General features: G+C 51.8%; 3 protein-coding genes across 7 annotated transcripts in view; 2 read left to right on the top strand and 1 right to left on the bottom strand.

Annotated features, from left to right (window-relative positions):
* Positions 1-5,122, top strand: part of TLN1 (talin 1) — a 31,030-nt gene extending 25,908 nt beyond the window's left edge. The window contains exons 50-58 of the mRNA XM_016222887.2: positions 2,092-2,277; positions 2,398-2,505; positions 3,008-3,113; positions 3,315-3,439; positions 3,548-3,673; positions 3,786-3,848; positions 3,959-4,141; positions 4,299-4,427; positions 4,555-5,122. Of these exons, the coding sequence (XP_016078373.1) occupies positions 2,092-2,277; positions 2,398-2,505; positions 3,008-3,113; positions 3,315-3,439; positions 3,548-3,673; positions 3,786-3,848; positions 3,959-4,141; positions 4,299-4,427; positions 4,555-4,680 (1,152 nt within the window). The 3' untranslated portion in view covers positions 4,681-5,122. The remainder of the gene's footprint in view (positions 1-2,091; positions 2,278-2,397; positions 2,506-3,007; positions 3,114-3,314; positions 3,440-3,547; positions 3,674-3,785; positions 3,849-3,958; positions 4,142-4,298; positions 4,428-4,554) is intronic.
* Positions 5,123-10,277: 5,155 nt separating this feature from the next.
* Positions 10,278-18,124, top strand: TPM2 (tropomyosin 2). 4 transcript variants are annotated; one of them, XM_016223052.2, is made up of 9 exons: positions 10,278-10,504; positions 10,942-11,067; positions 14,173-14,306; positions 14,399-14,516; positions 14,616-14,686; positions 14,827-14,902; positions 15,400-15,462; positions 15,606-15,675; positions 17,961-18,124. In XM_016223052.2, the coding sequence occupies exons 1-9, from the start codon at positions 10,391-10,393 to the stop codon at positions 18,041-18,043; spliced, it is 855 nt and encodes a 284-aa protein (XP_016078538.1). In that variant the 5' UTR covers positions 10,278-10,390; the 3' UTR covers positions 18,044-18,124. The 4 variants fall into 4 exon arrangements, with proteins under 4 accessions (XP_016078538.1, XP_016078536.1, XP_016078535.1 ...); XM_016223050.2 differs by lacking the exon at positions 14,827-14,902 and adding an exon at positions 15,146-15,221 and having other exon boundaries at positions 17,961-18,122; XM_016223049.2 differs by lacking the exons at positions 14,827-14,902; positions 17,961-18,124 and adding exons at positions 15,146-15,221; positions 16,888-17,945.
* A 400-nt stretch (positions 18,125-18,524) lies between these two features.
* On the bottom strand, positions 18,525-24,516 carry CA9 (carbonic anhydrase 9). 2 transcript variants are annotated; one of them, XM_016223082.2, is made up of 11 exons: positions 24,191-24,516; positions 23,352-23,381; positions 22,931-23,101; positions 22,633-22,775; positions 22,455-22,547; positions 21,399-21,465; positions 20,468-20,625; positions 20,113-20,263; positions 19,973-19,999; positions 19,437-19,518; positions 18,525-19,302 (listed from the first exon to the last, which is right to left on the bottom strand). In XM_016223082.2, exons 1-11 carry the CDS (start codon positions 24,513-24,515, stop codon positions 19,236-19,238), a joined length of 1,314 nt encoding a protein of 437 aa, XP_016078568.2. In that variant the 5' UTR covers position 24,516; the 3' UTR covers positions 18,525-19,235. The 2 variants fall into 2 exon arrangements, with proteins under 2 accessions (XP_016078568.2, XP_016078569.2); XM_016223083.2 differs by having other exon boundaries at positions 18,526-19,302; positions 20,128-20,263.
* Between the last annotated feature and the right edge of the window lie 212 nt (positions 24,517-24,728).

Genomic DNA, 24,728 nt, shown 5'->3' with positions numbered 1-24,728 from the left:
GCTATTTTCAACGCCTGTTTGACATTACCACCGAGATGCAGTGCGTTCCAGCCAGCTGTTCTTCCTGACATGCTGCTTACTTGCTGCTAATGGTGGTAACAACCTCCAGGCATGAAGATTCCCCTCAGTCATCTCTGACTTCACTGTCTTATTTGCCGTATCAGATCATTGCCAAGTCCTCCAACTACCCTTCTCCGTTCTCTTTTTGTCTCACCCCTCCCCGCCCTCCCCCACTGGGACTGCTGAACCAGTTTTCTACCTGGTCTCCCTGCCTTTAGTCTCTGTCAGTCTCATCTCTCCTATTCATCTTTCTCATTTCTGAATTCATCCTTCTGATAATCTGTTTTCATCTCTACTTGGAAATGTCCAAATTGAAACTTTTAACTTTCTGCTTCCCAAACCTGATCATTCCTTCGTTCTTTCCATCTCAGTAAATGTCACCTGTTAGTAACTCAGTTCCTAAAGCCAGAAACCCAGCTTTAATGTTTTCCTCTTGTTCCCCACATCTAGGCCCATCAGCAAGTCCTGTTAGTGCTCTCTTCGGATCTCATTTTCTCTTTTCCTCATCTCTACTACCAGCACCTTGTCCAAACAACCATCAGTCCTTAGTTGTATTTATGTCATAGCCTCAATCTTATTTCCCTGCTTCTACAACTCACCAGCCTCCCCTCCCAATCCATTTTCTCTACACAGAAGCCAGAATTATCTTTTTAAAATATAAATTAGGTCGTGTCACTTCACTACTTATAACCCTTTAGTGACTGCCCTGGCTTCTGTGGTAGATTCACACTTCTTACCATCACTGGCCATTTCCTATGGCCCCTGCTGACTTTCCCAAACCCATCCTGTCCCTCTCTTCTCCTTTTCCATACCTAGTCCCATCGCACTCTGTCAGTTCTTGCCCAGTGTAGGCCCTTGCACTTGCTTCTCTCCAGCTATTTTAACATTTGGCTCCTTCCAATCCTTCAGGCTTCAGCTTAAATGTCTGCTCACTAGAGAGGCCTTCCCTGACCACTGATCTGAAATAGGACCTCATTTTTATTTCTCATCATAGCATCCTCTCTATTTTCTTCAAAGCCCAGATCATGTCTTTAGTTTTTCTGCTTGTTTACTTACTTTTCGTCTGTCCAAAATAGAATATAAGCTCCACAAGAATAAGGATCTTGTCTACCTTTTCCCCTTTTGCATTCCTAGCACCTCACATAGAATCTGCCACCTCGCTGATCTGTAATAATTTGTTGGAGGGACACATACATCGAGATATTTTTATTACTTTTATATATTATGTAAAATTCTAAGTTCCTTGGTCTAATATTCAAGGCCCCAACAGCCTTTTTTCCACCATCCATATAGTCTAGAATACTCCTTAATACTGTCCTGCTTGATATCCTGGTTACTCATGCCCTACCACTTACCTAAAATACACTTCTGTTACCTATATCTCTTTTTATAATTTTTATTTTTAGAGGACTTTCACTGAAGTTGGGGACAGTGAAACAAGAAAGGGTCTAGAATAATAGGAGAGGGACTAGGTGGGGAAGTGAGCTTAGACTGAGCTGCTTTGACTCACTAAGAAGTCAGAGAAAAAGGGGCCTTTGAGACAGGTTCAGGGGGCTTGCCCAGGATGAACTGCTGAACTGCTGCTGCCCATTGCTGGGGTCTCTTGAGAGTTTAGGAAATGCATGCCTATGGGGGAATAAGAGGGATGGGGAGGGGAAAGGCCCGTGAGGGAGAGTGAATATCTCTGTTCCCTGTATCTCTTAAGACCCAATGCCCTCTTGCCCTGCCTCAGCCACTTACCCCTTCAGGCTCCTCTGTAGCTTAGGAATAAGAAGCCCACCTCAAAAGCTGCTTCTTTAATTTCAAGCAAACTCTCCCCAATTACTTCAGTCAGAAATGATGACCCTGCTGGACCCTGCTGCCTGCTATAATATTAGCTGAGTCTGTGAACTTCTCCGAGGACTTGACCTACGATGAGAACTCAGTGAATGCTTGCTGAGTGAACACATGAATGAATGAACCAGATTAGCCAAGTGCTACATTGTCTTACAGTCTCACTATAAAATGTTTTTCCTTGTTCTGCCCCAATAGGTCTTCTGTTCCCCAGAGCCGCCTGCCAAGACCTCTACCCCAGAAGATTTCATCCGAATGACCAAGGGTATCACCATGGCAACAGCCAAGGCTGTTGCCGCTGGCAACTCCTGTCGCCAGGAGGATGTCATTGCCACAGCCAACCTGAGTCGTCGTGCTATTGCAGATATGCTTCGGGCTTGCAAGGTAGTAGCCCTGGTAGTGAGGCACCTTTAGGGCAGAACATGGTAGGGGAGAAACTACAGAGGCTTGGGAGACCTGGAGCTCTTTGGGATCCCAAAGTTAACATATTACTCTGTGGTATAGGAAGCTGCTTACCACCCAGAAGTGGCCCCTGATGTGCGGCTTCGAGCCCTGCACTATGGCCGGGAATGTGCCAATGGTTACCTGGAACTGCTGGACCATGTGCTCCTGGTAAGGAGGAAGTCACCTGCCCCTCATACCAGCTTCCCTGAACGCACAGTCCTCTTGCCACATGCCTTAAACCCAGCTCTAATTTTTCGTTCAAATCCCCACCCCACCCCATTCATCCTATTTCCCAAATCTGTTCTTATTTCCAGGCCTCCCTTCCACCAGGGCCCCATTATTCTTAGCATCTTTGGTCCTTTCACTCACCTCTTTCTCTTCTTTTTCTTATCTCCTCTCTTCCCACCTGACCTCCTCCTTCTCTACCTTCATCATCTCTTCTTTCTTCTCATTTCATCATTCTCCTTGCTCCTTGTCAGCCGGTGAGTGACATGCAGCCCACTGTCTTGACCATGTGTGCCGAGTGCACCTGGATAGGCAGCGTGGTGTTTCAGGGCTGTGGTATGGAGTGGTTTAGGGATGGTGCTGAGGGCCATGGTCTGCCCCATTTTTAGGTCAGGGTAGAAGCTAAGGTCTGATGCTCTCTGTTCCCTTCCCCTTTCTTCCCCAGACCCTGCAGAAGCCAAGCCCAGAATTGAAGCAGCAATTGACAGGACACTCAAAACGTGTAGCTGGTTCAGTCACTGAGCTCATCCAGGCTGCTGAGGCCATGAAGGGTGAGGGGTGACCAGGGCCAGGGAGGAAAGGGAAACCTTTGTCATGGGGAGATCCCTGCTTCCTGGTTGGACTTCTCTGAGGTAGCCTCTGCCAGTATTCCCCACAGGTGCCAGAGGCCTGGTGATACTAACCATGCTGCCCAGTGCTCCTGACCTCCCTGCTCTGGCTTACCCCCTTCCTTCCCCACTTCTTCCCACCAGGAACAGAGTGGGTAGACCCAGAGGACCCCACAGTCATTGCTGAGAATGAGCTCCTGGGAGCTGCAGCTGCCATTGAGGCTGCAGCCAAAAAGCTGGAGCAGCTGAAGCCCCGGGCCAAACCCAAGGTCAGTCCTGCTCCCTCCCTCTTTCCTACCCTCCTAATGGCAGAATGTCCCCACCTTCAGCCCCCTCTTATTTTGCATCTCTCTCTGCAACTTTTGTCTCCATTGCAGGAGGCGGATGAATCCTTGAACTTTGAGGAACAGATACTGGAAGCTGCCAAGTCCATTGCAGCTGCCACAAGTGCCCTAGTAAAGGCTGCATCAGCTGCCCAGAGGGAGCTGGTAGCCCAAGGGAAGGTAGGTACTTGGATACCCAGAAGCATGGGGACAGCAGCATCTTTGTAACAGGAGGCTTTTACATACATACAGAGAGTACAGGTCTGAGCAGGCTCTCCTCCCTCCTCCACAGGTGGGTGCCATTCCAGCCAACGCACTGGATGATGGGCAATGGTCCCAGGGCCTCATTTCTGCTGTGAGTATACAACACCCACTAGGTCTCTCTGAGCTAGAAAGACTTGAGAAGGCTAGAGAGGGGATGGACCAGGGTAAGAGGCACATTTTAATCCTATTTTCTCACTTTAGGCCCGGATGGTGGCTGCAGCCACCAACAATCTGTGTGAGGCAGCCAATGCAGCTGTACAAGGCCACGCCAGCCAAGAGAAGCTCATCTCATCAGCCAAGCAAGTAGCTGCCTCCACAGCCCAGCTCCTTGTGGCCTGCAAGGTCAAGGCTGACCAGGACTCTGAGGCAATGAAACGGCTTCAGGTGAGGAACCTTCACCCATCCCATTGAACCTTGGGCTGTGCTGCTTTAAATTGTCCCCTCCAAGGCATGCTTTTCGGGGCGGGGAGCGGGGGGCGGGATTCTCTCACCTGAGACCCTACCTGAATTCTCAACCTCCTGCTCCCTTCTCTTTGCCCAGGTTGCCGGCAATGCGGTGAAGCGAGCCTCGGACAACCTGGTGAAGGCGGCGCAAAAGGCCGCAGCCTTTGAAGACCAGGAAAATGAGACAGTGGTGGTGAAGGAGAAGATGGTCGGGGGCATTGCCCAGGTGAGCTTTGCCCCAGACACTCAGCAACACTGTCAGCAGGGCAGTAACGTTGCCTGTGCTGGTCCCAGCTACCCTGTACCCTAATGCACATACTCACTGAACTGAGTTCCTGACCTCCATCCCTCAGATCATTGCCGCCCAGGAAGAGATGCTCCGGAAGGAACGAGAGCTGGAAGAGGCACGGAAGAAGCTGGCCCAGATCCGACAGCAACAGTACAAGTTCCTGCCTTCAGAGCTTCGAGATGAGCACTAACGTAGCCGCTTCTATTTAACGCAGACCCAGCCCAGAGACTGTGCCTGCCACTACCAAAGCCTTCTGGGCTGTCGGGCCCAACCTGCCCAATCCCAGCACTCCCCAAAGTGCCTGCCAAACCCCGGGCCTGGCCCCGCCCAGTCCCGCTGCACATCCCCGTCCCCTCCCAGCTCCAAGTGCCTTCATGCCCTAGGGCCCCCTAAGTGCCTGCCCCTCCCTAGAGTATTAACGCTCCAAGAGTATTAACGCTGCTGTACCTCAATCTGAACCTGCCAGGGCCCCAGCCCATTCCACCTGCCAGCAGCTTCTGGCAAGTCCCCACAGCCTCAGCTCTACTCATCCTTTTTGATACTATCCTCCTCACACCCCAGCTACCGATGGTGGCTGTGGGATCAGAAGCCCCAAACAGGTCATGCTCCAATAAAGGTGATTCTGCCTGCAACTCTGCCCGGCATCATGAGGAGATGAGAGAATCCCCAGGACAGTGGGGAGAGAATGGGATTGAGTTCTGTCACCAGCTTGATCTGACTCAGGAATGGAGTGGGGCAGACTGTGGCAATCTGCCCTCTGAGGCCCCTTCCTCTTCCTTGCACCCAGATTCCTAAAGTCATCCTAGTTGGGAAGCTCTCCCAGAGAAGTCATACTCCTGTTGTCCCCTATTTCACTGGCCAGTGCCCATGCCTCACCAACTGTCATTCTACTGTGGCAAGGACAACAGCTGCCACTGTGCTTTGTGGCTACCAGGGACACACTGTTCTTCATAACTGCTCAGAGTATGTGAACAAATCCAGTTCCTGGCCAAATTCGAATTTTCAAAAGCTAAAAATAATAAGCCTATAAAATACAAGTGTCTGAGCCTAAGAGAATTATGGGTACAGATTTGGTTGAGGCATTTAACAAGCAGAAAAATCCAACTGGGGCACTTTTAGTCCCTCTGAGATCTTATCCCACTGCCTAGAACAGCACTAGAAGAAAAACTGAAAAAGCTTGACCCAGGTGTGAGACTACAGTTAGGAGCAGAGCTCCCCTAGTGGCCGCGCCAGTGCTGGGCGCCCTGTTCCAGCTGCCCTGTGATCTGGAAGTTCCCAGAGGGAGGTGGTCAGGGAGGAAGGAGGTGAGTGATGTGTGCTTCCACTTCCTTCTGCATTCATCCCCTCTGTCCACACTGCATGGACTATCTGGAAGACCCCATAGGTCTGCCACTGTTCTCATGCGTGATTTTTTTAGCCAGCCCTGTTGCCCAGTATGTTATTCCCATCTGCTGCTACTCTGCGCACCGTTCGCCTCCCTGAAGCCATGACACCTACTCCCACCCTGTTAAGAGTCAGTATAAAGTAGACGGAATTACTTTGTCCTTCCCAGGGCAGTGCATTGAGGAAGGTGCCAACTTCCTACCACTACCCCGTCACCTTTGATTCATTCAATATTTACTAAGCGATGCCCGTGCTAAGTACTGGAACATAGAGATGTATTATCACCTCCCTGACGCAGAGGACCGACAACTCCAATACACTGCTGTGGCTCTCTAACCCCAAATTGTGTTCTAGCATTGTGAGTTGAGGATCTTAGGGATCAAATCCATTCTCCAACCTCCCCAAGTGGTAGTCCAGACTGAACTTCAGCTATGAGCCCAGGACAGCTGTTCACTCCTGCTACCACTTCCCTGTCATGTCTCCACGTCCCCGATCACATACCTCTCACCAGTGATGCCCCAGGGAGCCTTCTGGAGAGTGAATCGAATACCTGTTAGACCAGCAGTTCTTAAAATGTCCTCAGGCATAGGGGTTCCCAGGACCCTCCCAGGGGTCCATAGGTGAAGATTATTTTCATTGTAATACCAGGACATTATTTTCCTTTTTCGCAGTGTTAGCATTTGTGCTGATGGTGCAAAAACCTTGGGTAAACTACCTTAACACAAATCAAGGCAGTGTACTAATAGTCATTGTATTCTCACCACCATGTACTAGCAATTTAAAAAACAAATGCTGGCTTCACTCAAGACTGTCCTTAATGAAGCAGTGAAACCTTATTGATTTTATTTCATCTTATTCCTTGAGTAGCAAGTGTTCTCAGTGTTCTCTGTGATGAACTGGGAAGTGAGCACAGGGCACTTCTGCTGGACTCGAGAGTATGACAGTGTCTTGAGGAAAGCACTTGGGCGGTTTTTTGAGTTGTGAACTGAACCAGCTGCTTTTTTCATGGAGCTCCACATTGACTTGAAAGAGTAACTGGCAGACAAAGCATGATTATCAGACGGGTAGCAGGCTGACCTTTTCCCAAAAAGGAACAAAGCGAGTCTGTCAATTCAGAGAAAAACCTGACAGTATTTATTGCCAATGATAGCACTGGAGCTTTCAAGTAAAAATTAGAATTTTGAAAACCTGTATCTGCCACCATGAACTTCACAACTTCCCAAAACGTAAAACAGACTTTGCTGTTGAAACCAATCCTGATATTTAGGAACATGATTTTTTTTTTTTTTTTTTAAATAATGCATACTGAAATGTATCAACATTTGGAACATCTGCATAGCTCAGTGAGTCAATGTTTTTTTCCAAATGACCAATGCATGATGTTACAAAATTACCCCTGGGTGAAAGATCCAACCAAAGTGCAATACAGACCAATGGATTTTAATGTAAAATAATAAAAGTTATAGATATGGTTTCAGGCTCCACATGAACCCTTATGGTTAAGGGTTTTTAACCCTTAAGAAACTACCATTTGTCAAGTGTTAGTGTCATAGCAAGAAGAATATTCACAATTACCTGAAAAAGCTATAAATATACTACTCTCTTTCCCACTGTGTTTCTGAGACTAGATTTTCTTCACTGTATAGTACTTAAAACAAACCAAAGTATAGCAACAGATAGAAAGCCAAGTAGATTCTGAGAAAGCAGTTGTCCTTTATTAAGCCAGAGATTAAGAAGATTTGCAAAAATGTAAAATAACTGCCATCCTCACTAATTTGGGGAGGTGAATATAGTTATTTTTCATGAAAAACATGTTAACATGATTGTGTATTTCTATGACAATATTTTAAATTTTTCTCAATTTCCTTTTTAATACGGTAAGTATTGATAGATACAACATACTTCAACAAAAGCTTTTTGGATTTTCAAATGCCATCCTTAAATTCTAAGAGTGTAAGGGGTTCTAAGACAAAAAGTTTGAGAACTGCCACACTAGACCATGAGTTCTAGATCCTCATAGTATTGGTATCTTTGCATTCCTGGAATATAATGCATAAAAAGTTCACCTGGCAAAGGTTTATCAAGTGCCAACTTTATGCCTGGTGCCGTGCTAGGCATGGGGGATTCAGAATTTAAAAAGACAGTCCCTGTTCTGAAGGACTCACAGACTAGTGGAGGAGACAAACAGGTATGAGAACAGTTATAAAAGGGACTATGATGAGAGTGATAGGAGCCTGCACCATGAGCATACACCTATTAAGTGGAGGGGGTGGAAGAGGAAGTAGCCAGGGGATGCTTCCCAGAAGAGCAGACACTCATGTGAGTCCATAGGGCCACCAGATTTCAGCCAAGGGAGAGCATTTTAGGGGGAGGGAACAGAGTGCAGAAAAGGTAGAGGCTTTAAGAAAAGTATGGCTATTTCCAGTGCCTACAGTAGCTCAATATGAATGCAGCAAGAAATACAAGTCTGTATATTGGGGGTGAGCTTGAGAATGAAAGATGAGGCTAGAGAGCTCTGCAGGGGTCAAAACAAAGGGCCGTCGTCTATACCATATTAAGAAATCTGGACTTTTATCCTAGAGGGAGGGAGTAGGGAGGGTTTTGGAGGGTTCTAGTATCCTCTTTGCACCAAATTTTAAAAAGACCTTGGGTAGCAATGTAGAGGACTAGTTGAATGAGTGAGTTGGAGAACCAGGAGTAAGACCACCACAGACCCAGGCAGGAGGTAATAAAAGGAACTGCCCAAGGCCACCCCAGGGACTCTGAAGAGGAACCTCCTAAGTAGGAAGCAGAATCCACAGGATTAAGTGGATGTGGGGAGTGAGGAACAGGGCAGCGCTTGATCATGCCCAGGGGTCAAGCACTGGCTACAGCTGGATGGAGGTACCTTCAGGAGTTTGGGGAAAGCGAGGGAAGCAGGGAGTTAGTATACGGTCAGGCTAGTTCCCCGAGTAGCGGCAGGCAGCTAAACAGATCTCAATGCATTTGCGTGCCCCCCCCTCCGCCGCCCCGGTTCCCACGGTTCCTACCCCCACCAGCAAAAGCCAGGCCTCCCACCCCGCCGCCGGGGAGCGAGGCGGAGCGCTGCGCCCCGCTTCCTCGCCTGGTCTCCCTTAACCACGCCGAGGCCGCCTCCGCTTCCTCTCCCCACCCCATCCCGAGAAAGACGAAAACAGCCCCGCGCGGGGCTCCACTCTCCCCGACCCCAGGAGCCCGCTCCGGCGACTGCTCCCCGCCGTGCGGGCTGGAGGAGGGGGGCCGCCTCTCCCCGGCTCCCGGCGCGGGGCCCAGTAACTCTTCCCCACGGCCCCAGCCTCCTCCGCCCCAGACCAGCCCCGCCTCCCCACGGAGAAACATCCCAAAAAAGGGCAGAAAAGATATTTCGGCGTAAAGTTGGCCCACGGGGAAGAGAGGAGAGCCCGCAGGGAGAAGGGAGGGAAAGCGGGGGCGAGGTAGGGGTGACTGGAGGGGCGGTCGGACTCCTCGAGCGAGGAGGGGAGCGAGGAGGGGCGGGCAGGGACGCGCCCCGGGTGGGGGTGAGGGCGGGCGGCGCGCGTGTCCCGCCCGGCTCTAGCCGCGTGGAAAATATGCGGGGCACGTGGGGGCGGGGCGGGCAGGGCTCGGAGTTGGGTTCCCAGCCGCCTGGCGACTGTAGAGGAGGGGCCCTGGCTCCTGGGGCTGGGGCCGAAAGGGGAAGCGAGGGGAGGAGAGGTCAAGCCCGCCCTTGGGGGCAGCAACCCCGGGCCGCGCTCTGCACCGCGACCAGGGCTCTGGGCTCGCCTCCTGCCTCAGTTTCCCCAAGTCCCTGGTGAGGCTCTCCGTTATCACTACCACGTCGGTAACGCAAATCCAGAGTCTGGGACTCCGGGTAAACTGAGGCACTGGAACCGCGGTGGAGCCCCGCCTCCCAAGAGACATTTAATCTGGGGGGGATTTACAGGAAACTTCTAAATTAAGGTCTGCGGCTGCTGCAGCTAAGGGGGGGCACGCAGGTCCCTGGGCCTGGGCAGCTGCCGTGAGCTCACGCCCTGAAATAGCCCCGGGGGCCCCAGCCGCAGCTGCCACCCTGCCGGGCTGTCACTCAGAGTCTGCTCAGAGCCCCCCAGCCCGAGGGTCTCCTTCCCTCCCCTCCCCTCCCCTCCCCTCCCCAGAGTTAGGGTTTTTTTTTTACCAGACCGTCAGGGCTACTTTCCCTTCCGACGGCTTGGGGGGGGGGGAGGCGGGGCCCCGAGGAGGCGGTCCAGCGGGGGTGGGCGCGGGGGGCGACCGACCCCCCCGCCCCCGTCCGGGCAGCGCTTCTGCCCCTACAAGGTTTGGGTCGCGGCAGGGGAGGGTCCCGGCCCCCGGCTCCGCCCGGTTCCTCCCCTCCTTTTAGGCACTCGCGCGGCTGGAACACCCCAGTCCCGCCTGGTGCTCCTCGCCCACCGCCCGCGCGCCCGGTCCGCGCAGCCAGCCCGCAGCCAGCCCATTCCTCCCGGTCCGCACCGCCGCCGGCCCGCCCGTCCCCCGCCGCAGCCATGGACGCCATCAAGAAGAAGATGCAGATGCTAAAGCTGGACAAGGAAAATGCCATCGACCGCGCCGAGCAGGCCGAGGCCGACAAGAAGCAAGCTGAGGACCGCTGCAAGCAGGTGGGGGCCCGGGGCCTAGTGCAACCCCCTACCCCACCCCCACCCCAAAGAGGGTGGGATAGGCCCTGCCCTGCCCTGGGCCCCTTATCCTAGGGCCTGCTCGCTAAGGCTCTCTCTCAGCCCAGTGCCGGGAGGTTGGACCCTCACAGTACCCCCAGGAACCTAGCCAGAGCCACACTTCAGCTACCCACCATAGCCTGGGGAGCCACAGTCCCCCAGTTTCCACTCCTGCCCTTGCACAGCAATAATGGGCCCTGCTTCTCCGGGGCTGGACACTCTCTCTGCCCCCATCAGTTCCCTCCAACACTCCTGGCTGCACTGTCCCTCCTCTGCTAGCCCTTCTCCCTGACTGCCTCTAAATGTCTCTCAGTACCCCCTCACACACCCTGCCTCCTCTCTGAGCCTGGGCCTGGCTGACCGAGGATTCTGTCTCCCAGCTGGAGGAGGAACAGCAGGCCCTCCAGAAGAAGCTGAAAGGGACTGAGGATGAGGTGGAAAAGTATTCAGAGGCAGTGAAGGACGCCCAGGAGAAACTGGAGCTGGCCGAGAAGAAGGCTACCGACGTGAGTGTGGACCTGGGGGATGGTGGAGAGTTTGCGCATTGGGAGGGGTCCTGGACTTGGGGATGAAGGGAGTGGGGAGCTACATATCCCAGGACCAGGACAAAAATGTTTTCCCTCAGGAACCCGGGCCAGGGCAAGCTTGCACAAATAATCCCAAGCAGTGGGTAAATCAAAACCACCTACCACTTCCTCCAGAGGACGTAGTAGCCTTGTAATTCCATTTGGCTCCAGCTCCTTGAATGTACAGTGTTCAAACAGTGAGTCATCGTGGGGTTGGGTGGTAGAAGAATTTACCATCCACCTCAATTAATCCTCCAGCTGAAAATGGAGAGGAAACTATAGCTACATTTGTGGGGTGTGGGGTGTTTGTGTAGGTGTTGTTAGGCAGGAGGAGAGGAACCTGACTTGAGTTACACTCCTGGGGGGGCATTAGAAATTCCCTGGTCCTGACCTCTGGCTCTAGTAGCCCTGCTGTGCACTGGGGCCCCAGCTCAGGTTTAAAAGGCCCCTCATTTACCCTCATTAAGTTGTCAGCCTCGAGACCATGCCAGGCCACGGGGCAGAGGGACAGAGCCACAACTGCCAGGGCAGCTACTTTGGCAGGTCTTGCTTACTCAGATTTCTCTGCCCACCCCACACCCCCTAAGCAGACTTCTCTAGCTCCTGTCATCCCCAACCCCCACCTTGAGGTAGTAGAATGGTCATAAGACTTTGGACATAGTTACTTGTACCATTCTCTGCCTCAGTTTCCCCATTTGCCTTGTACCCAGGATTGTTTTAAGTTTAAGATGAGCCTACTGTTGTGTTGGTGGGATGGGGGATTAGCATAAGCATGGTCTGACCATGAGATCAGAAATGGCATTACTGTTTGTGTTGACCATTACCCATGTTTCCCACTTCCCTCCCCCAATTCCCACCCTAGGCTGGTTTCTCTGACCTCCGGCCTTTGGTGTTGGTTCTCCACCAGCCTTGGCACTTGGGAGGGAGCTGACCTGCAGCTGCTAGCAAAGACAACCCTGGACATCTGACACTCTATAAATAACCAAGGCCCAGTGCAGCTGGAGGCAGAACTGGAAACCCAAGGAGCTGGGTGGGGGCTGGAGGGGAGGAGGGTGGACAGGGACAGAGCATGGGAAGCTGGGCAGCAGTGCCAGGAGTAGAAAGAAAACTGCCCAAACTTATTTTGTGACCTTGAACGCAGCACTTAACTTACAGAGTTCCTTCCTCCATTTCTCCCTTTCCTGCTTCCTATTTGTCCAGTGGGGACAGTAGTGCCTGTCTATTGTTAGAGAGCAGTATCCATAGCCAAGAAGAGCTTGAAAAGCAGAAAATGGTCAATGTTAGTCCTATTATGAGGACCCCAGGACTTCTCAGTTATTTTGTCACTCCACTATCATGAAGCATTTTCCTTTCAAAGTTTCAACTTTCTCTAGAGTAGACCCCCACAATGTCCCCATGTCATTCTTCCCAACCCCCAGTGCTATCCACAGAGTCTTTCCACATTGAGTCACCTGGCCCTATGCCCTTGATGGGCTCTTGTCACTGTAGGTGGCCTTCAGCACCTGGAGGACAAGCCGACTACTTTCTATATATGGTACTATGTTTCTTCCACCCGATAGTACCACCCAGGACCTGCTTTCTACCCCCTCTGCCTCCAGTGCTGCCACCCGTCTCTTCCCTCTCACTTCTTCCCCTATACTAATCCTTTCTCCTCTCCGTTTTTAAATCTCAGGGTCTCTATGTCTTTGTCTCTGATGAAGAGCCAGGGATAACCTAACGTTTCTGGAGTGTGGACTCTGCAGGCAATGTGCTCAAGTGCTTTTTGCATCTTATTTTATTTCCCAAAATCATCAGAATTGCTTGGAAGCTTAAAAATTTTTTTTCCAAGTTCCTGCCCTGGAGATCTCAGTTCAGTGGATCTAGCAAGGAGCTAGAGAACCTGTTTAGTTATATAAGCCCCTTAGGTGGTCCTATTAACAGCCTACAAAGAAGGAACTGTTATTGTCAACTCAGATCTAAAAAGGAGGAAACTGAGGCTTAGACAGACTAAATAAGTCGCCCAAGATCACACAAGTGTTGAGTGGCTGAGCCTGGCTCAAAGAAAACAGTCTGAATCAGAGCTGATTCTCTTAACACCAAACTGGACTGCTTCTCTCATTTTCTTTTGTTGGGGCCCTTCTTGCTCTGCCCTCTCTCTTTTTTTAAAAATCCTCACCCAAGGATATTTCTTCCATTGCTTTTCAGAGAGAGTGGAAGGGAGGAAGAGAGAGAGAGAAACATCTATGTGAGAGAGAAACATTGATTGGTTGCCTCCTAATGTGCCCTAACTGGAGCCAGGGTTTGAGCCTGCAACCCAGGTATGTGCTCTTGGCCGGAACTGAACCCCGGGACCCTTCAGTCTGCAGATCGACATTCTAACCACTGAGCCCAACTGGCTAGGTCTGCCCTCTCTTTTTCTCAAGATACCATCAGTTTCCATGGAACTTCTCCAAAACCTGCATGGCTTTGCCTCTGTATTTCAGGATCAGTGTCTGAGTATCCCTCACTCACACTGTCCTTGTACCGCCCCCAGTTGCCTCCCTGCTTTGCCAGGGAACCCCTTTCTACAGCCATGGATGTTCCATACAGGTTGGGCTTGCCTCCTAACCCCTTGCTGGGAGTCTGCCTGGCAACTAGTAACGTCACTGAGCTTGAGTCTATGATTGGCTATTTTAAGCAGCATTGCTTTTAGGTTGGCCTGATTCTTCTCCACTCCTTTACCTTGGCGGGCTCTGCTGTGGAGTCGGGGCTGCCTCAGACCTGGTCCCAACACTTGGAGTGTTCTCTGTGGGGACAGAGCTACATGCAGATAACCATTGGGAGCCTAATTATGCACAGTGCCTGAATTGGTCCTGTAGCAGAGGAGTGGAGCTTGTCTAGGAATGCATATTTGGGGCTGGAGCATAGAGTCTGGGCAGAAGATATAGATGGTTGGTTAGAGGGTAAAAAATAGGAAGACAGGAAGCATAGACTCTGTCTAATAAGAATCTAACCATCCTCTGGAGCCTCGCTGATCTTCATCCAAGGTAGACAAAGCCTTTCTGATCTCTAACCTTTAACCCATAGGCCGAGGCAGATGTGGCCTCCCTGAACCGCCGCATTCAGCTGGTAGAGGAGGAGCTGGACCGGGCGCAGGAGCGCCTGGCTACAGCCCTGCAAAAGCTAGAGGAGGCTGAGAAGGCAGCTGATGAGAGTGAGAGGTGGGCAGGGGGCCCTCAGCGTTGAGCCAGGGAGGGGGGATGCTGTCTCTGCTGGTCCTGACCCCACTCTCACCCCTCTCCCTGCCTCTCAGAGGAATGAAGGTCATTGAAAACCGAGCCATGAAGGATGAGGAAAAGATGGAGCTGCAGGAGATGCAGCTGAAGGAGGCCAAGCACATCGCTGAGGACTCAGATCGCAAATATGAGGAGGTGACAGCCCTGCTCCACTTCCTTGTCACTCCCAAGCCCCAAACACCCCCAGTCATTCACCATGGATCTATTCCTTCTCTCTCCCCGCCCTCACCCCAGGTGGCCAGGAAGCTGGTGATCCTGGAAGGAGAGCTGGAGCGCTCAGAAGAGAGAGCTGAGGTGGCTGAGAGGTAAGGATACGCTGGGCTGGCAAGTGAGACTTAGCCTGAGCCCTTGGTTATGGGGCACTCTGCACAGTGGGGAGGCAGTTTCTCAGACTTGGGACCATAGGGTCAGGTCCTGTCATCTGACCCCTCCCCGCTGCCCCCAGCCGAGCCAGGCAGCTGGAGGAGGAACTTCGAACCATGGACCAGGCCCTCAAGTCCCTGATGGCCTCAGAGGAGGAGGTAGTAACCTCTCTGGACCTTTCTGGGCAATGGCGCCTTCTCTCATCTCACCTTCCCCTCCATCTCAGGCTGCTCTCTCTCATCTGCTGGGGGTCGGGAAGGGCCTGGGCTTCCAAACTCTGCCTGCTGTCACTCTCACAACTTTGCTCTTCTCTTCTCTCCTCCCCCCTCCCCCACTGTGCCATCTCCACTGTCTCCCCCCACTGTGCCCTCACACCCCACCCTGCCACACACCCCCTGCAGTAAATGTGGGGACCTAGAGGAGGAGCTGAAAATTGTTACCAACAACTTGAAATCCCTGGAAGCCCAAGCAGACAAGGTAGAGGGGGGTAGAGGGGCAGTGAGGATGGGGTCCTGCAGGGGAGGGAGGCGACGGGCCCAGGCAGGGTGGGGCTGGGTGTTCCATGGAGACAAGATCATGAGTAGCCTGTGGGGCTCAGGAGAAATGAAGGATTTATGGGGACAATCTACTAATGGCATGTGTATGTCCCTAAAAGTATTCCACCAAAGAAGATAAATATGAAGAGGAGATCAAACTGCTGGAGGAGAAGCTAAAGGAGGTGAGTCCTTCCAGTCTCCACCCTCCCCTCAAGCCCCACAGTCCCTACCAGAGACTGCCTGTGGCAGAAAATTTGGAGATAGTGATAGAAGAGAAGGAAGGCCTCATTTTTTTGTCATTTCCACATCTTGCCTTTACTCCCAGGCTGAGACCCGAGCAGAGTTTGCCGAAAGGTCTGTGGCAAAGTTGGAGAAAACCATCGATGACCTGGAAGGTAAAGGGGATCTCCCCTGTACCCCCAAACTGCACTCCCCATGACTGTCAGTCTGCCCCTTATCTTTGCATCCCATTATATATGCTACAGATAAATTAGGGTTGGACCACCTAGGACTCTACAAACTCTGGTGGTCGGTGCCTACCATTTATTTACATATTTGTAACCAGCTACAACTCCAGTGCTTCTCAAACTTGAGCATGCTTGAAAATTCCCCAGAGGTTTTAAAATGCAGATTTCTGGGTCTTACTCGGAAATGATTGCTGACTTTGGGCTGGAGAATTTGTATATCTAACAAGCTCTCTGGTAAAGCTGATGCTGCTGATTGGTCCTCAGACCACACTTTGAGTAGCACCTATTCCATCTCCAAGTGCAACACAGTAGAGCTATATCACAGAGACTTCTTTATTACATAGAGAGCTGTTTGGTTTAATATCTAGGTTTGCAAAACAACATTGATATAAAGTACTACTTTAAGCTAGATTTGGTGTAAATAATCATCCAGGTATTTGCTAGTCTATGCCTATTTCTCATTATCATATTGTACCTAAAACTGTCTTTCCTTTCTATTGTACGATAACCCTTCACTTTCATAATTCCAATTTCTCTTGCTTCCAGCCTTCTCAGGCAAGCCTCATTTTTAAAAAAATATGTTTCTATTGATTTCAGAGAGAGTAAGGGAGAGGGAGAGAGAGAGATAGCAACATCAATGATGAGAGTCATTGATCTGCTGCCTCCTGCACACCTCCCACTGGGGATCGAGCCCGCAACCGGGGCATGTGCCCTGACCGGGAATCAAACCATGATTTCCTGGATCCTAGGTCGATACTCAACCATTGAGCCATGCCAGCTGGGCAAGCATCAGTTTTATCTCCAACTTTGTAAGACTTTAGGTCTTTCTGGCTTGAGCACCCTTCCCTTGAAGCAAGCACTCCTGCTTATCCAAAGGACTATGCCCTCAGGTCCCCAGAAGAGACAGGAACTCCTGGGAGAAGAACCAATTTAGGGTACAGAGAAGAACAAAAGAGACGGGTACAGAGAGGGGAGGAGGGGGCCCTGACGACTGTCTAGCCTGCTCTCTGGCCTCTCTCTCTCTCATCTTTGTCCACCTCTCTGATTCTTGTTCTCTCTTTCCATTATCCTCTCTCCTTCCTTTCCTCTTTCCCTCTATTCCCTCTCCCCACACTCCCACCCATCCCTGGACCCCTCCAGACGAAGTCTATGCGCAGAAGATGAAGTACAAGGCCATCAGTGAGGAGCTGGACAACGCACTCAATGACATCACCTCTCTCTGAGCCCCTCACCAGTGTGGCCCCTCTTCTCTCCTCCCCTTTCTATTCTCTCTGAGGAGGGATCAGTCAGGAGGAGCAAAAATTGCCAGCATTGCACAGCCAGGCTGGGCACAGCCTAGGAGAGCACCCATCACATGTGCTGCCCACCCTGGCACTGGCTTCTTCCTTCTATCCACCCACTTCCCCCTCCCCCCGCCAGCCTCTACCTCTCTCTGCTGCTTAATAAACTCAACTTGGTCTCCATGCTGTTTTCCTGCCCTCCAGAGAACACTTCCTTTACCCCCACAAGAGCACTGCTGAGACCTTGGCTCTTATAGTCACCCCAATATTGTGACACCCACAAAACTCTGTGGTCCACACTGAAATCCCCTCTGCACAGCACTCACAGTCTGTCGCTCTGTCACTGCTGCATGTGAGCATGGTATAACTCCATCAGTCACCGTGAGCTCTCTGGTGCCCCTGCACACCCAGGCCTGTCACTGACCTTGAAGCGCTGAGCTGGGGTTCCAGGATCTCAAGGAATGACCGGAAGGGAATGGGGTGGTGAGGTGAAGGGGAGGGCAAGCAGGTTGTGAAAGGTCTGAGATGAAGTTTGGAAAAACATTGGATGCCAGCAACATGGGGTTTTCACTGCAGGTCTGTTTTCTGCTCAAATCTGTCTGTCTGTCTATCCCTCCCTTTCCTGGCTCAGTCTTTGTCCTTCCTTCTGTTTCCAACTCTCTTAAACCTTCTAAAGGATGAGGGTAAGTTAGTTGTTGACTCAGGCCTTCCCATCCCACCTCCATGACTCCAGAGTCTTGAGTGAGGCATCCGTGTCTGTCCTGGTCAGTCCATCCATTTGTCCCTACCACGGGGTCCTCAGATCCCTGAATGCTTGTGTCTTCATGAGCCGCCAACCCCCTCCATGTCTGTCTGCCACATCCCCTGTCCATGCCTCCCCATGTCTCTCTCCTCATGTCCCCCCTTCCCCTCATGTGTTGCTTCCTCTCGCAGAGACCTTGGCCAGTGCCAAGGAGGAGAACGTGGAGATTCACCAGACCCTCGACCAGACCCTGCTGGAGCTCAACAATCTGTGAGGGTTGGCCCTGCCTCCAGCCAGGCTACAGTTGCCGCCCCACCCAATAAAACTGATGTTACTGGCATTGCAGGGCCCTTTAAGCCTTTCTTTGGTGTTGGCAATGGTGGTGGTGGTTTTCCAAAGTGGAGAAGGCTGAGAGGATGCCTGAGGGGAGCAATGGAGTTGGAAGGTCCCGAGTGAGCAGGGCCCGGTTCCATGCTCTGTGACACTTCCTTTTCCATAGTAGCCAAGGTGTGGGGTGCTGCACTCATTTAGGAGGGGTTGTGAATAGTCTGGGTGAAGCAGACAGGACTGGTAGGGCTGGGGTTACATCTAGGCCCTTACTCTTCAAAGAGCAGAGGAGCTGCTGTCAGCATGACTGCCCCATCCCAACAGGTGGCTGAGCTGGACAACACAATCTGAAGGCAAAACTGCAAAGCTACACAGCTTTTACTTGAGCAGGGTGAAAGCCCCAAAGCCTCAATGTGAATTTAAGCCTAGATGCTAAGCCTGCCCTACTCCCAGATACATACACTGGTCTACATATATGTACATGCGTGCGCATGCGCGCACACACACACGGCCATTTCAACAATCTCAGTCAGTTCTGTTCCCTTCCTGATAGCAGGATGCCCCACCACCACCAAAGATGTCCATACCCTAATCCTGTGAAATATTACCTAACGTGGGAAGGGACCTTGTGATTAAGCCAAGGATTGTAAGATGGGGAGATTATCCTGGGTTATCAGGATAGGCCCAATATAGTCACAAGGGTGCTTATAAGAGGGAGGCAAGAAGGTCAAAGTTGCAGGAGAAGTGACAATGGAAGCAAGAGTTTGGAGTGATGGGAGGCAGAGGCCACAAGCCAAGGAATGCTTGGCTTCTAGAAGCTGAAAAGGGCAAGGAAACAGTCTCCCCTCAGTGTCCAGAAGGAACCAGCCCTGCCAACACCTCCAGAAATCTAAGAGAATAAATTCACATTACCGTGAAGTTTGTGATAATTTGTTACAGCAGCAGTAAGAAATGGATACACCATCCTGATTTAGGGAACAAAGCTACCTTCCACATATTTTTATTTAAAACATTTATTTAAAAAAAATCTTTGGTGATTAAAAAGGAAGTGGTGTAATAAGAAGGACAGAACAAAGCCTCCAGCTCCCCCTCAGACTCCTCTGGCTGGCTTCTCTGCACTTTCTCCAAGTTCCAGGCCTCTAGGCAACAGTCTCTGTGACCTCTGCTGGATGGTAGCTGGCGGTCCCTCTGGTCCCACTTGGATGTCTACATGACAGGGAAGCCTAATCAGAAAACTGGCCCAGGATGAGCTCCTTTGTGTGCAGTTTGCATGAAGCTGTTCTGGACTCCACATAGGCAGTGGGGCTGTGCCTGAGCGAGAGGGTCAGTATAATACATACTTTTGCTGCCTTCTCATTTGCACAAGGAAGGCCACGCTGGTGACCGCAAAAAGAATGCCAAAAACCAGGGCCAGGATGTCACCTGTAGGGAGCGGAGAGGCTGCCTCAGGGAGTGAAGAGAGTCAGTCAGGGTTCCCTCAGGGCCTGCTTCTATATATCTCCCCACCCTGGCCCTAAGCTCTCCAGCTGCCCCCAGCACATCAGAATCTAGAAGAGACCAGCAACGGGATGGAGATGGGTACAAAAAAAGGGGTAAAATAACTACCCTTTCCCCCCCCTAAAAATGAAGTAAAAGGCTGTTTTGGAAGGAGGGTGCTAGGAGATTTTTGGAGCTTCATTTGACCAACTCTTGCCCTTGGGGACAATAAAGGACACCCCCTACCACCACCTTGATCTGACACTCTGTCCTATTGGGGTTGAAGGTCTGCTCTGCAGAACAGGAGAGGCCCTAGATGTGGTCCTGACTAGCCCCTGGGACTAAACTGTGCCAAGGGTTGTCCCCAGCATCAGGAGCCAGAGAAGAGGCCCAGACTCACCAACAGCGAGGCAGGAATTCAGGTGGACTGAAGAGGAAAAGGAGACGTTAGAGCCGGGGCTGTGACAACAGTGACAGGCAAATGAGGACACGTGGGAGGATGAGAAACCTGTGGCTGGGGAACACGGTAACATGGGGTACCGGACAAAGCTGCACCTGGCTCCACAGTCTGCTCCACTCCAGCAGGGAAGGAGGCCTCAATCATTCGCCCATTCAAAGGCTGCGTGGCTCGGAAGTTCAGCTGTAGCCGAGAGTCCCGGGGTCCCCACAGGGAGCTAGAGAGGCTGTGGAGCTAGGGAGGTCATTAGACAGTGGAAGGGGGGCTCAAGACAAGAAAACGAAAGGACCATAGGCCTACTCACAGCCCACGCATCAGGTCTCCACCCTCTATGTTCCCCTCTTCCTCCCACATGGCCCTTTCACTATGCCTCCTCTTCCTCACCTCATTCTAGACCCCTTTCCTGACATCCCCCACATCCACACGTTTCAGCCCCACCTGCTTAGCACTCAGTCTCACTGTGTGGTTGAAAACAGTCCAGATGACCCCTTGGGCACAGGGGGGGGTGGTCAGAGACCCCTCATATCGGAAGTAGCGGTTGAGGTCGGAGGGCAGCAGTGCAGATACATCCAGTCCTGGGACCCAAGTCTCTGAGTCTGTGGAAAGGACCTGTGCTGGAATCTCACCTAGATGGCTCCCCTCCAAAGCTTGGGTGTAGGGATACAGTTTCATATCCCAGAAGCCACGCTGACTCAGTTCCCTGAGACCACTTCTTCACTAGGCGTATCCCTTCCCAAAACTCAGCATAGACAACTTAGGAGAAAGCAAAGGGCTTTGGGGCCTCACAGAGTAAGAGAATTGCTCCTTAGTTCCTCCCTCAGAGTCTCCACTCTTACTTTGCATACTATGATAACATGCTGGACCACAGGTTTAAGCCCAGAGAAGATAAAAAAGGAAAATGAGCTGAATAACTTATAAATAAATATGTTTATAACTATAAAACACACACACAAAACTCAAAAAGCACAGCTCCCTCTAGTTTAGCAAAACTTAAGGTCCAGTAGGGTGAGATTTAAAATGACCCAGAGTGACTGAGAAGAAAAAGATTTCCCACAAAAGTATTTACAAATTTAAAATATGTGATGCTTATGAAGGAGAATAGATAGTTTTCAGAAAAATTTTAGTTCTCCAGACTCAACCCCTGAAGTTCCAAACACTATTTTTTAATTTTTTTTTTTTTTGTCTTATTTGGTTTGGGTCTTACTCTGTTTTTTATGTTTGGTGTTTGGTTTTTAAACCATAAAACCTGTGAGCAGAAGTTTGCCTTTGCCTGTTTGCCTCTGTTCAGCTTCATAGTTACTATCAAGATCCTAGTCATTCAGTTCACACATCAACACTCTCCCTATGGAAGGGACCCTCATCTCCTTACCTTCCTCAGCAATTTCTTCCAAATGAGACAGCAACTGCTCATAGGCGCTGTTTTCTTCTGGGCCTTCCTAGGAGATGACAGTGCAAGACAGGTAATACACGTATCTAGGGCTACAGCTAGAGGCCTGAAGGTGAGGTGGGGTTCCCACAGTCCTCCCTCGTTTCTCAGCTCTGAGAATGCCAGAGGAAACAAAATCTTATGTATTACTCAGAGTTGATTTACTCTTGTTCTGCAAACTAACCTAACAAGCTCAGCAGGCTAGTTTTCAATGGCAAATTGGAGGAGCCGGAGGAGGAGGAAGGTGGGCCACTCGTATCATGAGGATACAAGGCCCTCATGACCTGGGCCCCATTCCTGAAAACCATAATGACCTTTGTACTCATGTTACCTCTGCATTCACATTAATAATCCATGTGATTGACTTGGAGGAAAGACATGTTATTTCCGAGGCACTTATCTGAACTTTGTGATTTGAAGCTGGCGTTGAGTTAGTTAGGGTATGAGTGAACCTAGCACCTGTGTCCTGGTCCCTTCATTTTAGTAGCTTCCTCTAATCACTGTGTATGTAGCCTTGATCATTATAGGTCCAAAGAGGTCACTAAATGTTTCTCTAGACTTGACTGCATTTCACAAAGGGGACATTATTGTTATAGGGGCATTAGAGAAATTACTCTTCCTGATGTCCACTTTATTGCATCTGTCATTCCCTGAATGGGCCATATTCTGAGTCTTTGCACATACCATTTGCTCTGCATGGAACATCTTTTCTTTCCCACTAGTGAAGTCTTCAAGTTTCACCTCCTCTGAGAAGCCTTCCCTGACCACTTCTTTTACTCTGTCCCGTTGTATATGTCTACCATATCAGCTGTCTTTAGAGACAAGGATCCAAGTTTCTGAATCCATTTTTAAGCCCAGTGCCTCCCTCACAGTGGGTGTTGAATGAATGGACTAAGGAGTGAATGAGGTTGATAAGGAGGTGCTGCCAGGGTGAATATGCATACTGAGCCCGGGGGGAGCATTGGGAAGCAGGGTGTGGGGGGTGTACAGGGCTGGTACCTGCAGAAAGGCGGCCAACACGGCCAGGCCCCCTGGGCGTCCCAAGGCCTCGTCAACTTTGGCAAATGCAGTACTCAGATGAACCACGTGGATCTGCAAAGGACAGGCGGGTAGGAATGGGCAAGATCCCCTCCCCCCACGCCCACCTTAGTCCCTCTGCAGGCGGCGGCGCGCTCACCTCGGCAGGGAAACGGTGGCCGCCTACTGTGTGCTCCGAGCCTGGGCGCCCCGCAGCCCCCCAGTGCAGGTGCAGCTGCAGGGCCCGGTACTCCCGCCCGGGACCCAGAGCCATCTGCAGCCCCGGAGGCAGAGTCAGCTGCACTGCGGAGGGAGAGCGGGTGAGCCGGCCGCTGGCCGCCGCGCCGCCCGGACAGCCAGCCTAACCCCCCGCGCCGGCGGGACTGTCCCTCTCCTCAAGGCCGGGTCCCCAGAGAGCCTCCGCCCCTCGCCTGAGGCTCCGCCCGGGGCCGCCTCACCCGTGTGGCCGTTGTTCCGAAGGCGCAGTTTGGGCCGTGGCGGGAGTTCAAAGCCAAGGAGCTCCAGGGGCTGAAGGGCGGGGCAAAATGCGGTGAGCTGCGGGCGGATATCTACCGGAGACTGGAAGCGGTCGGCGCAGGCTGGAAACACCTGGGGCCAGGGCGGGTCGCCTGCGGTGGCAGAGTGTGGACGGGAAGTCCAGGGATAGGATCGGGAATTTTTAGGGAGTAGGATGGGACAAGCGAAGAGGTGGAGTCTGAAGACAGTGGGGAAAGAGAAATCGGAATGTGCGCAGACGGAGGTAGCGGGCACTGTGGGGGTCAGGCGGGTGCGGATGGGGGGGACGCCCAGGACTGGAGCTCGGTGATGGCCGGGAGGCAGATGGGCAGAGCTGGGCCTATGCCGCGCCGGCTGTCTCACCTCCATAGCGCCAGTGACTGTGGTCATCCCCTGCGCAAAAGAGAAGGGTTAGGAGTCGGGTCTTTGAGCCCAGCCCCCACCCCACCCCACCCCCAGTGGCCAGACGAAGTGGGCCCCGCTCACTAGCAGGAATTCACAAACTCAGGTGGGCATAGCAGCGAACAGAAATGCCCAAAGCTGACCAGATGTAAAGCACAACAGTGTGCAGCCAAACAGAATACCACAGCCTGGCGGCCGCTCGGAGATCCTACCGGTCCTGCAGATGCCAGTTTGCAACCACTGTGTTAGTAAAATGGGGGGGCTCAGTCCCCAGGCCCAAATTAGTAGAGCATCTTTCCTTTCTCCCTTACCTATCCCTCCTCCCTGCTCATCCCTCTTCCCTTTCTGGTCTCCAACTCTTTTCCCAAAGTTCCTGGCTTGGGAGTCAAGATACCAGGACCCCCTACAGGCTGTTTCCTTCTTCCTAGATCTGTTTCCTCACCTGTAAACTGAAGATGAGGCCATGTCCACAAGCCCTTCCTGCTCTTCCGCTCCCCTCTTTCCTCTTCACTTCCCTCATACTCTTACTTCTCTTTACCTAACGTTTTCTCTCTTTTCATGTTCCGCAACCTTCCCCTCGCTTTCCCACCTCTTCCTACCCTTGTCTCTCCATCCGCCCCCTTTTTTGCTCTGAAAGGGGGGAAGGGCCTGGTATCACTGGAACCCCTGGGGTTGGGAAAAGCTACCGTCAGAGTACAGGCTCCTTTCCTTTCCTGAATAATCTCTGCTTGGCTGGGAGTTTAGTGAAAGGAGACACAAACCTCTTGGAACCTAGATTTGGAGGGCTGATGACTGCTTACCTTTGTTGTTCCTTTGAATGTCAGTGGGAGTCTCAGTAGTGGGCAGATCCTCTAACTTCAGAGAGTCCTCCTCTGTTTCAGTCTTCATTCCTGGTGGGTCCGCCTCTCCACGGAGATCCTCTTCACTGGGCAGGTCCTCCTCACCCAGCGGGTCATCTTCCCCAGATGAATTTCCTCCCACGGAGGGAGTCCCCTGCATCCAGGATAGGCTCTGGGGATGGGCAGGTACCAAGAGCAGCAGTAAGAGCAGCAGTTGCACAGTGGGGCCTGGAGCAGGGGCTGAGATCAACAGAGGGAGCCAGGGACTGGGGCACAGGGGAGCCATGTGGCTGACTGTACGGTGTTCCAGACACGGTGTGTGCGGGCTGTACGTGCATTGGAAACAGGAGCTGGTGGGGGAGGAGCAAGCCTGGAGGGGAGCAGGCTGACTCACAGAGTGCCCTTTTGTAGAGATGGAGCCAAAGTCCCTCGGGTCTGCCTGGCCCTGTGCCCCCTCCTCGATACCATGGCCTGGATTGGGGTGGAGTGAGGGCAGGTG

The sequence above is a fragment of the Miniopterus natalensis genome, chromosome 12 (assembly GCF_054644295.1).
Source record: "Miniopterus natalensis isolate mMinNat1 chromosome 12, mMinNat1.hap1, whole genome shotgun sequence".
Lineage (NCBI taxonomy): Eukaryota > Metazoa > Chordata > Mammalia > Chiroptera > Miniopteridae > Miniopterus > Miniopterus natalensis.
This window is presented reverse-complemented; position numbering and strand designations above follow the sequence as displayed.

Excerpts from the sequence above, each read along its gene's own strand:
- TPM2 (XM_016223052.2), top strand. The coding sequence starts at position 10,391 with ATGGACGCCATCAAGAAGAAGATGCAGATGCTAAAGCTGGACAAGGAA. Across the intron at positions 14,307-14,398 it reads GCAGCTGATGAGAGTGAGAG|AGGAATGAAGGTCATTGAAA; the intron begins GTGGGCAGGGGG and ends CCTGCCTCTCAG. Across the intron at positions 14,903-15,399 it reads TGATGGCCTCAGAGGAGGAG|TATTCCACCAAAGAAGATAA; the intron begins GTAGTAACCTCT and ends TGTCCCTAAAAG.
- CA9 (XM_016223082.2), bottom strand. The coding sequence starts at position 24,515 with ATGGCTCCCCTGTGCCCCAGTCCCTGGCTCCCTCTGTTGATCTCAGCC. Across the intron at positions 22,776-22,930 it reads TCGGAACAACGGCCACACGG|TGCAGCTGACTCTGCCTCCG; the intron begins GTGAGGCGGCCC and ends CTCCCTCCGCAG. Across the intron at positions 19,303-19,436 it reads CAAATGAGAAGGCAGCAAAA|ACATCCAAGTGGGACCAGAG; the intron begins GTATGTATTATA and ends CCTGTCATGTAG.